The following is a 12,268-nucleotide window of genomic DNA, read 5'->3' on the forward strand; positions in this document are numbered from 1 at the left end:
AGACGTTGCCAATCTTCGCTCAACCAAAGTTCCATGGGAACTAAGATATCAGATCACATAGTCATGGCACCAAACAAGTTATCAGAGGAAATGATAAAGTGTGCATCAGCTATATACTCCGACCCTCACAACGGTTTCTCATCCCCAAGCGAGTATGATACGTGGAGTCTAAGCTTCATGAAAAACTTCGATGATCAGTTCAAATTAAGCGGACCTTATAGCTCAATGATTGAAGTGTCACACATTCATCAAAACCATAGGAAAGGAGGACGAGACCTTGACTTTATGAATCGAAACTTCAGGTCACAGTTTTTATATAAGAAATTTCACTCAGTTTATTTAAAATGGTGATAGTATTCATTGGTTTTTGTATTCTTATACAACTTGCTCATCAAGAAACTGGAAAGTGTTGATCCAAGAAAGCTGTCTCACCAAGAGAAACTAGCGTTCTGGATTAACATACATAACCCACTTTGTCATGCACGTACGTGGTGTTTCTCCTCTGTAGTCCTTTGATCTAACCCTATGTCTTCGTTGTACTTATACTAGTTTTTTTTCACCACAGCAGACGTTTTTAGTAAATGGGGTTCCACAGAATAATGGGAAACGGTTCTTACTGCTCACCAAGGTAATACCTATCAACACTTTTCTTGGTTTGATTTGGTTTGCTTCAAGAAGATAATTTAAATGCCATTTTTATGTATGTATATATTTTCCAGCCAGCCTACAACATAGGAGGTCGCATGGTAAGTGTAGAAGCAGTACAGAGTTATATTCCACGCATCAGGATGCCTCGTCCTGGCCAGGTAAGACTCGCTTCTTGAGTATCTCACAACTACAATATTATGTTCTTAAGTTTTCTTTCTTTTTATTTGTAGTGGGTGAAGTTATTACTCTTTCCAAGAAAGTTCAGAACCGGAGATGAGCATCAAGGATATTCCCTCGACCATTCCGAGCCTCTCTCCTATACTTTGCTCTTTGTTCAGGCAACCATTCTGATCCGGCCGTAAGTAGAGAAATCTCTATACTTCTGTGAAAAGTTAAGAGATCTTGAATGTGTCTTCTTTGGCTGTAGATTCGTGTTTATACGCACAAGGGAATATACCAAGAGATAGAAACCGCAAAAGAGGAGTACAGTCGCGCAACGTTTGGTGTAAAGAAAGACCAGAAGCTAGTCTTACCAAAGATCATCGAGTCTTTTAGGAAAGATTCAGGGTTGAGTCAAGCGGCATTGGTGGAGATGATTCAAGAATGTCTCCCAGAGACAATAAAGAAAAGAGTAAAGAAACTTTGCTCTGAGATCTCAAAAGAGCATTGTTGAATGGACTCCTCATAGTTTCGTGTTTAGCCAGAGAACTATTTGGTTAGATGAATCTATTTCTTTAAAAGAATAGGTATGTGTACATTATTAAATCAATTCTCTTCTGTGTACATAGTAAATTAAGAGTAAATTAATTCCCTTATTTTTTTTTCTCTTAAGACCTTGAGTAACTTGCTCACCCATACATTATTTCATTTAATTATCACTTGAAATAACCAACCTACTAGGTGATAATCCGCTCCATGCGCGAAGCGAAGAGATTTTAAAAGTATTATAACTTTTAATATGTAGACATAATGTCAGTTAAAATCATAGTAAAAAATATATGTAAAAAAGTACGGAATATAGCTAAGAATTTTAGTATGTTAATATAAATTTATATGCGATGGACTTTAAAATTAAATTGTATATTTGTTTGCATGCGAGTAAATTATAAAAGAACCACGTCCAAATTTTGTTTTCGTACAGGTTAAAATAACCAATTCAAGCAAATCATAAAGTTCCCTTATTTAAAAGAACCACTTCCAAATTTTCATTCAAATCATTCGAGTTTACATTCGTATATTTTGTTACCTTATTTAAAAGAACCACTTCCAAATTTTTGAACAAATCATAAAATCTCTCTTTGGAAGGAGTTAATATGTTGTCTTATTTAAATCCCCGTTTTTTTTTTTTAAATCCGAATGTAATCAAGCGTAACAGACTGACCACATACATAATCCGATCATTTTTTTGAAATCCAAAAATCTTATAGTATAATGTTATGACCAGTGGTACTTGTTTGTAATTATTCTAGTTGATAAAGGGCTTTTTTACAAATGAGGTGATAGTGAATGTGGTGATGACACTTAGGAAATGACACTCATGTAATAAACACATGAGGCCAAGGTTATTTTTTATCAATGCTCCTCAATTAATAATAAAGGGATTTTTTTAATAGGAAATTGCTAAAATAATCCATAACACCTTTTACTTGAATTATAATCTCCTAATCACTTATTAAATAATATCCAAATTACTCTTTTTATACATCCGAGTTCAAAATAAATTTTTACAAAATAGTTGATATTTAAAATAAACTAGATTTTGAATGACAATGGATTTTTTAATTTGTAATAGACAATATTTATAATTTGTTATTATATCGGCAATGTATTTTTAAATTTGTAATAGATAATATTTATAATTTATTATTATAAATGTTTATATATGGGTTGGTTGTTCATATTCTGGTTAGATATTAAACAAGATGATATATACATAAATTATTGCTCATTTGATTCGGCTTCCTTGAGTTCAGGGGAACACAGAGGTATTTAAATGGCATAGAGCCCATATTCATGTCTGTTGATGCTTGGGAAGGAGGTAATGTTTACCCCAACGTCAACTCAAATCTTCTATAAACTAAATTCAAAACACTAATCACTAAACCATAAAAAAAAATCTAAATTTTAATCTAAAATAAAATAGCAACAAACGAAATAGCATAGTACATATTATTCAAATTTTGAAATATCTATGATTAAAAAGAAGGAAATAATGTTTACCCTAATGTTAACTCAAAACTTCCATAAACTAAACCTAAAACACTAATCACTGAACCTTAAAAAGAATATAAACCTTTATCCAAATATTAAAAATGCACATTATCCAAATATTAAAAATGCACATAATACATAATATGAAACATTATTAAAATAGAATAGTAACAACGAAATAGCAGTACATATTGTTCAAATAACATAGTACAACCGAAAACTTACAGTACATACTAGTGGTGGTGGTTACGGCGGAAGAGATGGTGACTGATATCAAAGAGATGGAGTTGTTTTGAAAGATGCGACGACAAAAATATGAAATTGAAGATTACAGATTCTAATAATTTTAAAAAATGATTACAATAACTATCGTGATAATTAGAGACTCAAATGATTCAAATTTTTTTTACAAAAAGTGATGGTGGATTGAAAGTAAAAACGGTGGCAGGTAACTGAAGAAGAAGAAGAAATTTATACACTTATCAACCGGCAAATAAAGGTAATATAGTATATATTGTAATAATAGTAGAAGATATTTTTTTAGTTAAATACCTAATTATACTTTATTTCATAGGGTACTCTGGCCAATATCCCTTACTTTTTCTCGTTGAAAACTACTCACTGATCACTTCATCCTATCTTTTACACTTCCACCCAAATAGCTAACTAATCTTAACCAACTCCTTCCCATTAATCTATGTAATTTGAAAAAAAAGTTGGACAAAATTTCTTTTAAAAACATTTGGAAAACTTCAACATTCTTAATATAAGAATGAAAAATAAACAAACTCAAAACTTTTTTAGTTGTGGGATATATACACAAACCTTCAATAAAAAGTTGGTTGATAGCTTTATGAACATAAACTCTTTTTCTTTTCGTTTTTTTTGTTTTTCTGCTAAAAATTCTCTTGCTTTTTCTTTTCTTCCTTTTCACATTGCTTGGGTCTATTTACATATAAAATGGTTGATAGCTTTATAAAATGCACTTTCTCTTTAAATAATACGCTTTAAAGTGGTCCATCTATAAAAAGTGTCTACACTACTCTTTAAATTAGTGTGATAATCTAACATATAGAAACATATAATATACGTATATAAAATTAATTGATTTTAAATTCCATCATATCGGTGAACAAAAAAAAATCCATCATATACAAAAATACAAACGAAGAAGTGGGCTTTAAAAGTAGGCCCTGATGGTTAGGCACACCGCACGTGCCGTCTCATTAAAGTCTTGTCCAAACTTATTACCCTCACAGTCCCACTCCCTTTTGTTTTTTCCTTTATTATTTCCAGCATTTGATAGTGCAGTTCACATACCTACATACAAGTAGACAAAAAAATCGTAATCTAACAACCAAACAACTTAAAATCAATTAGTTTTTTTTTTAAACTGCGATTAATTGTCGCTAACCAGGAATAGGTTTAATGGTTACATCAGTTAAGATCCTATCATAATACTGACACACCATTCTTAATAATAATTCGTCTTTCTAATTCTTTTAAAACAATTAAAATTCAAACCGAATCAAATTCAATTACATCAAACCGAAAAAATTAATGGTGATTTTATCTGGTTTAGATTTCTATAAAACCAATGAAAACGACACCAACCCAAAATCAAGAAATGAAGTGCGTGATGTAGTCTATCTAATTCATCAATAGCTGTAAGCCTGTAACCCAAAATATATCAGATATCGCAATCCCGAGATATTGACTTTGTCATAATGCATCAGATACTACCTAATCGGGTGATGCGTCTAAGACTTAACCCCTAGCGTGTATGGTCACTTTAAGTCAAATTACTGAGTCTATGTGATGTTTTGTTTCACTATTACAACCGCGAAAATGTAGACACTAAACTTTGAATTGGGAGACCGGCCGAAGATGACTTATTTGAGTATTGTCATTTAAGTATTCCATATAAATAATATAGATAAGTCATTTATCTGTACTGCTAAAACAAAAAATACTATTTTAAAATTTAATATTACTTGATATATCAAATATTATCGATTATATCACTTAAAATTATTAGTTATTTATCCTATTAAATTACTAAAAATAATATAAAAATGGCTTTATAAAAAAATAACTCATTTATATTATAAAAAGTTACTAACGTGATACATGTTAAAATATATATTAATACGTTTAATTTTAAATTGTTAAAAACCAACTCAAACTAATTTCAAATAGCTTAAATACACAGATTATTTTTTATTTATATTTATAAAAATTTTAGTTTGAATATTGAATATTAAAAATACAAATAAACTTCTATTTGAATATATGATATTCCATGAAACTAAAATATTATAAATAAACACAATACATGTCAAATTTACAATGATTATTTTATCAAAATAACTAAAATATTATAAATAAACACAGTATATATCAAATTTAGAATGATTATTTTTTCAAAATAAAATATTATAATTTTTAAATTATAATACATTATAGTACAAATTAGTCGTCAATAGCTGAACTGTAAATAAAATTTTGCCACTTTATCAACAATTAATCTTCACAAATCTTAAAAATAAATATATTTAACATTACAAATTAAAAATTTCGATTCATTTCATTTAAGATCGCTAGTATAAACTTCTACACATGTAATAAAACCCTTGTTCGAAAACTCGCTAGGCGCTACGCGTGCGGCACACCCGGGCCTAGCGATTTATTGAAAAAGCGGAAAATAATCGGAGAGTACGCGGGGCAGAATTTTTTTGTATTTTTATACATATAATACCATATTTTTATACATAAAATTAACATTTTAAGATGCAGTCGTTATATAATATGGTTTCACAATTGTACAGAGAATTTACGTAGCCAAAGTAGTTTTTGATGCATTGTAAATTGAAGAAGTGAAAGGTTTGATCATTTTTAAATCAGATCAATAAAAAAAGTTATCTTGTAAAGGTCTTATATTTATACGTTTATAAGTGTACAATGATTCTCTATAGCGTAATTGGTAAGTGTGCATTGGAAATTTCGACCTAGACAGGGTTCGACGCCCACTGTATACTGTTATGTTACATTTACGCATTTATTTAGTAAGGGTAAAATCGTAATTTTGTGTTCGTCTTCTCCCCAGACCTATTTTTTTTTTCTGTTTGCGGCCGCCATTGTTTCCACTCGAGGTTTTGACGACTTCATCATATAATCAAATAGATTTAGCATTTGCATTGTAAAACAAATACTAATCACGTGTTTCCACTCCAAAATTAACAAAATATGAGCTTTTTCTAGTGTTTACATGATTTGGACAAAGCTGGGTTTTATCAATTCGACGTCCGTGTTTTCTTATTCTACGCTCTAGTTGGAAATTCCGCGTGTTACTGTACAATACAACCGAATCAAGCATAATCGCCACGTTCATCATCCGTAGAGCGTGTAGGCGGCCGCAAAATCGGTAACGCGGCCGCGTTTTTGAACAGAGAATAAAACTAGAGAATGGTAACTCTGATAAAATATTTTCATCTAATTTGTAAATATTTAAATTTAATTTTTGTTGTAGAACAATAACTATAATTCTTCTCAAAATCCAAAAATTAATCCCTAAGAAAATAAATAATGTATAATTATTCAAATAAAATCATACAAAAATTAAAAATCGATAAATTATATAAAATCTATCAAATCTATTAAATATTCTTTGTGAATAAAAAACACTTTTAAAAGCACTGATCAAAATTTAATGAAAAAATAATAATTAAGAAAAATAACAAAAATAAAAATAAAATTTCATATGAGAAAATCATAAAACATTTATCTATTGGTTGGTGTAGTTTTAGTTTCAGTCAACATCTTTATATATAATAAACTTATTAAAAATACTGATATTTTATTTCAGAACATATCTAAGCATCTAACCAATAGAAATGCTCTTGTATATATAAGGTAGCACTCATTGTTTGTTTGTTATGTTACTACTGAAACAAAATTAACTTTTATAGTTAATTTTAGATTTTATTATCTAGTATGCACTTTGCAGTTAAACTTTACATTGTTTAGAATGAACCCTTCTAGAACAAAATTGACAAAGTGTTAAAACCCCTATTTAAGTCATGAGATTGTGATTGTATGGTGGTGAAAAGTAATAGATGATCATATGATATTGTAATATGAGAATGTCTTTTGTTTATCTTCTTATCACTCAGAACATAATTATTTTGAAATCATCGACATATATTATCTCTTGGATAATATTGTATATAATATATTTCAAATCAATAACAAGCTTATCGGTAACATGATAATCGATAAATGTTTTGTATCGCATTGCATTTAAAACCTTACCGCACTTGATCTTGTTTGAAGTAAAAGACAAAGATACAATCGTAACTTTGGTAAATCAGATGTTTTTTTTATCTGGTCTGAAATTTGGGAAAAAATCATCCAATGATATGATAGTAAACCAAGTACAATCACATTTCCCACGTTTTAAAATGCAACCTGCATCCCCCTTAACAACAACATATTTACAAAACTAACCCTACAACAATAACTAAATCCCCAAACTACCCTTCACTCTTCTATCATACTCAACTTTGCCGCATACTTCCTTCTCCCACTACCACCACTACAGCCGCGTCTTTTCCCGTTTCTCGTCTGGCCGTCGGATCCAACCGCCGCCGCTCTGCGGGAAGAGAAGATAACTGGAGATACACATTTCCGGCGACACCGACATTTATCTCGGCCACAAGAATGACTTCTCATAAGAGCAGAGCTAGCTTTAACAGCCAATGAAGCCATCTCCTCCGCTTTTAGAGACTGATGGAGCGAGCTGAGAGGTAAAGCAAAGTAAATATGTCCAAGCTGAAGCTCCTCGTTGGCGCTAATGGCAGATACGACGTCGTCGAAATCCATATCATCTGAGTTACAAATGAAACACGTTGGATTCTTTTGTAGAGCGTAACCAACTTTGACTGGAGTCGTGAACTCCATCATCCTCCCGTCTTGCAAGATAAGCTTCGCCGTCGCCACTTGTGTCGACTCGTACGAGCTACATATACCCATTTTGGTAGATAGACTGACTCGACTTGGTATCCGGTGAAAAGGAATCGTTGGAGTTGATGATGGGTAATGAGTTTGTGTGTGTGTATATATAAAAAGGACGTGCCACGTAGGATTCTGTCTTTTTGTGATAGTGTTTTTGTTATTGAACTTTGAAGTTTGAACGACCAGTGGGCGCAATGACAGGCTGTGTATGAAAGTTGGCAGGATGACAGCTCTTTGTTAAGACTAGTCTACTCTTCGTTTTAGGGTATAATTACAAGTTTTGGGGACTGTGTTTATGAACAAACTCATCGATCAGTTGACTTATGATGTCATTTCACCATAAATAGATAATGATTAATAAATGTATAAAATTGACATTGATCAGAGATGTGCTGAACATATAAAGAATCATATAGAAATTAAAAAAAAAAAATCACACGTTAATATGGCAGAAAATTTAGAAATGTATAAAAACAGTATTTTCTGTAGAAGCATAATACGAAAAAATTATACACTTCTGCAATACTTGTATTATATAAAAATATAGTTACTGGTATTTTTTAAAAAGTATTTTTTAGTTGTTTACACAAAAGTATTTAAACTCAAAAAAGGAAAAAAGGAAATATCAATTTTTACTCAAATATTTTTGTAAGAAAACTAGAGACTCTCTGCATAAGTATCCATCAAGTATTTTAACAACAAGATAGTTTAAAATTTTCAATAATATTAAAATATATTTTTGATATTTCCTGAGATTATATTATGCAAAAAACATTTTTATCCATTTTAAATAGTAAATTTAATTAAATAGTTTTAGATTTTAAATAAATAGTTTTTAGAAATTCATTTTGAAAGATTCAAAGATGATATTTTAAATAAAATTTATATTTAATTATACCGCTCAAACGGATGATACTAAGAAAAAAAACCAAATTTTAATAGTATTTACGAAAAGGGTGAAATCATCAAACAGTGAATAATAATCATTTTGTTGAAGACAAAAAAATGGTTGAAATCATCAAACAGGGCACAACAATCATTTTGTTGAAGACACAATTTTTTTTTTTATCATTTTATTCAATTGCTATTCAGATTTTTATCATTCTAAGCAAATAGTAAGAAATTTATGGTTTTTTGAGCATTTTTTTTGGTTAGATGAATGTCGTTCTCCAGTAATAAAAAATATTAGAAAAATAAAATATTAAAGAAAGATGAAAGGGTAATTTTTCCGTTTAGTTTTTTTTATAAATATTAGAAAAATAAAATATTAAAGAAAGATGAAGGGGTAAGTTTCAATTTAGATTTTTTATAAAAAAATTAGATACCTATCTTACAAGTGTTTTTAACAATATAATTAGGTAAGATACTAATATAATTTTGTTAAGAATTACCATTGGATTTCCTGACAGATGGAAGTACTCTTGGCTTTCTTTCCCTTTTTTGGTCAAATGCTCTTAGCTTTCTATTCCATCATATTTGTTTGGTTCGCAATATTATTTATTATTATTATTATTATTATTATTATTTTGAAAAATAGTTATATGTATAATATGTATGATGATGATTGAATGTGGGGATATGTATAAGTTGCATGATCTGAAATTCATTGCTTGATAATAACGTAATATAAGTAAACGATTAGGGGCCATGCATTTTATATTATAAGTTGCATTATTCCTAAAGCATCTTTTTTTTTTTTTGTAAAACAATCTTATTTATTTTTACGTCGAACAGACAAAGAGATTATTGGCTTTCATATACTTTAAACAACGATTTTGATTGGTCAAGAAGCTACGAGATACAATCATTAATATTATTTAAGTTCATTGTCGAGTATGTAGGGATGGGATGGCCACTAGAACTAGGTGATCTATTCATTTAATCTGCTTTGATGAGATATTCATGAGTTAATTTTCATAATTATTTAGTAAATTAAATAGAGAAGTATTCTGCATCAAGTCAACAACATTTATAAAACTAATTTGTTATGAACTTATCAACACCAAAAACTCGCTATCACTTACAAGGTTCATAAAACATATGCTCTGTGTAAGATGTATACAAACTAGTTCTAAGCAAATATATGCAATTCTTATGATCTTATACAATAACTGTACATTTTTATTTGACATTGGAATATGAAGTAAACTAATATATACGTAAGTGTAGTAGCCACTGGTTGTAGTTAACGAACTTTGTTTTATTTTGTCTTAGATTGGAACTGGAATACAGTATTTATGTTTCAATCTGTCACATGTATACGCGGCTTTTGCATGACCAGAATTTAAATGAGAGAGCTAAAAAATAAAATAAAAGAATTTGTGGCTTGCACGAGAACGACGGTGACAACAAAAAATCGAGTGAACGGGACATATGACGTGGCAAAATCTGACATATGTCATAGTAGTTAAGCATGACGTGTCATTAAGATGTGTGTCCTACCTGACCGAACTGGACAAGTTTGTCAAGTCTTTTATTGGTCTGTGATATCTCTTTTCATATCTAATCTATTAATTTAGGGTTTTATTTTTATCTACCATTAGCAAGTCATAATAGGACCTTCTAAAGAAATAGTTAAGATGACATATTTGATTATGAGACAATGTGTAGAATATCCCTAATTAAGGTCTAAATTTGCTAAATACCCATAATTATGGATAACCCAAAAAGGAGTAACCTTTTGACACTGTGCAGACGAAAATGCCCTTATGCTTTGTCGAAAACAAGTAACTCTAGATCTATCAGCTAAATATTTACATAGCAGGTAACAATCTACATACCAACTAACATATCCGCTAATAATTTCAGTATCATCTAACAATCTATGTATCAAACAAATGTATCGACTAACAAATCATATATCAGTTAATGAAACTATTAACAATTAATTAGTTATCTATTAAATAGCTTAAATCTATTTGTAACAGCTAACACTTCATGTATCGATTAAGAATCCATTAAAATCTAAATAATAGCAGATAAGTAATAAAATACCTGATAACATATATATTATCTAAAAGTTGATTGTGATTCGAAATTGGAAATATTGGAATTGGGATGAGATAATAAGATTAGCATTATGGGTGTCAAAAGAATCAGAATAAAAAAATAAAGATTTTTGTTGAATTAGAAGATGATTTGAAGAATTTGTACGAAAGATAAAGAGATTAGAACACATAAAAGGAGATGAGAGAGAGATAGAGATAAGGGTATTATAGTCACTAAAAATATTAAAAAGAAACAAGGTTATATGGCAAATTACATAGGTTTCTCGGTGCATCTACGCCAATTACTCTTTGATTATTTACATTAATAATAAACCAACAATAAATTTGAATTTTATTTTTAAATTATAACAAAATCTGCTGAGAAAAAATCTAACAAAATATTACTTAAAATTTAAATATTTTTATAAAATAAGATATTGATTAATTTTGTAATTAATAATATAATATTGGTATAAATTAATGTTAACTAAAATTTTATTATAAAAAAAAGAAAAATAAATTATATAATTAGATTCTGTATTATATAAAAATAGAAGTTATATAAGAACTAAATATGATAAAATTATATTAAATAGGTATATTAACAAATTTTATTTTTTAATTGTTTCATTTAAATAAATCATCACTCATCATTAAAATGAGTTAAAATTCGTAAACTATATAATATTTTTGTACAAAAATAAATTTATTAAGATATGTTAAACTTTTATATCTACAACTATATATTATCTTTTATTTATTTTGAAACTCTTGACAATATATTTTTTAAAATGTTTATATAAAAAGATATAATATTATATAATAACCATTAATTCATATACTATTTAAAAATATGTTATTAGAATGTTATTAGAATGTTATTAGAAAACTATGAAATTTTAGTAGTTCAGAAGAAATTTTAATTATAATTTTTTCTTAATTATAACAAAATCTGTTGAGAAAATTTAGAAAATATCACCAAAAATTTAAATATTTTTTTATTATAAAACAATGTATTAATGTAGTAACAAAAACAAATTCAAAATGTAATCTTCCAAACTCAAATATAGTACTGTAATTTTTCAAAGTTTACTTGACAAAATATAAATTTTAAAAATAAATATTCAAACTCAAAATGATAATATTTCAAATTTTACAAAATATTAAATCACAGATAATAAAGAATAACTTTTTGAAATGCACCATAGAAAAAAACAAACTATATATATTGTAAAAATTAAAGCAATCGAATATTTTGAAAATATAATTAAAAAAAAAAACTAAATATCATAGCATCCAAAAAATATCTTAATACATTAAAATTAAGTAAAATAATATGATAGATGCTACTATGTATAAAATTTACTAAAATAATAGGACTGTAATATTTAAACAAAATTTTCTTACTT

The 12,268-nt window shown here is 28.4% G+C and overlaps 2 protein-coding genes across 2 annotated transcripts; one reads left to right on the forward strand and one right to left on the reverse strand.

The window, feature by feature from the left end:
- Positions 1-63: 63 nt before the first annotated feature.
- Positions 64-1,321, forward strand: LOC125578220. Its single transcript, XM_048740563.1, has 5 exons — positions 64-302; positions 550-628; positions 720-806; positions 879-986; positions 1,076-1,321. Exons 1-5 carry the CDS (start codon positions 64-66, stop codon positions 1,319-1,321), a joined length of 759 nt encoding a protein of 252 aa, XP_048596520.1.
- Positions 1,322-6,332: 5,011 nt separating this feature from the next.
- LOC125578539 lies at positions 6,333-8,101 on the reverse strand. Its single transcript, XM_048741489.1, has one exon. It carries the CDS (start codon positions 7,888-7,890, stop codon positions 7,399-7,401), a length of 492 nt encoding a protein of 163 aa, XP_048597446.1. The 5' UTR covers positions 7,891-8,101; the 3' UTR covers positions 6,333-7,398.
- Positions 8,102-12,268: the final 4,167 nt, after the last annotated feature.

This window comes from Brassica napus, chromosome A9 (genome assembly GCF_020379485.1).
Source record: "Brassica napus cultivar Da-Ae chromosome A9, Da-Ae, whole genome shotgun sequence".
Taxonomy (NCBI): Eukaryota; Viridiplantae; Streptophyta; class Magnoliopsida; order Brassicales; family Brassicaceae; genus Brassica; species Brassica napus.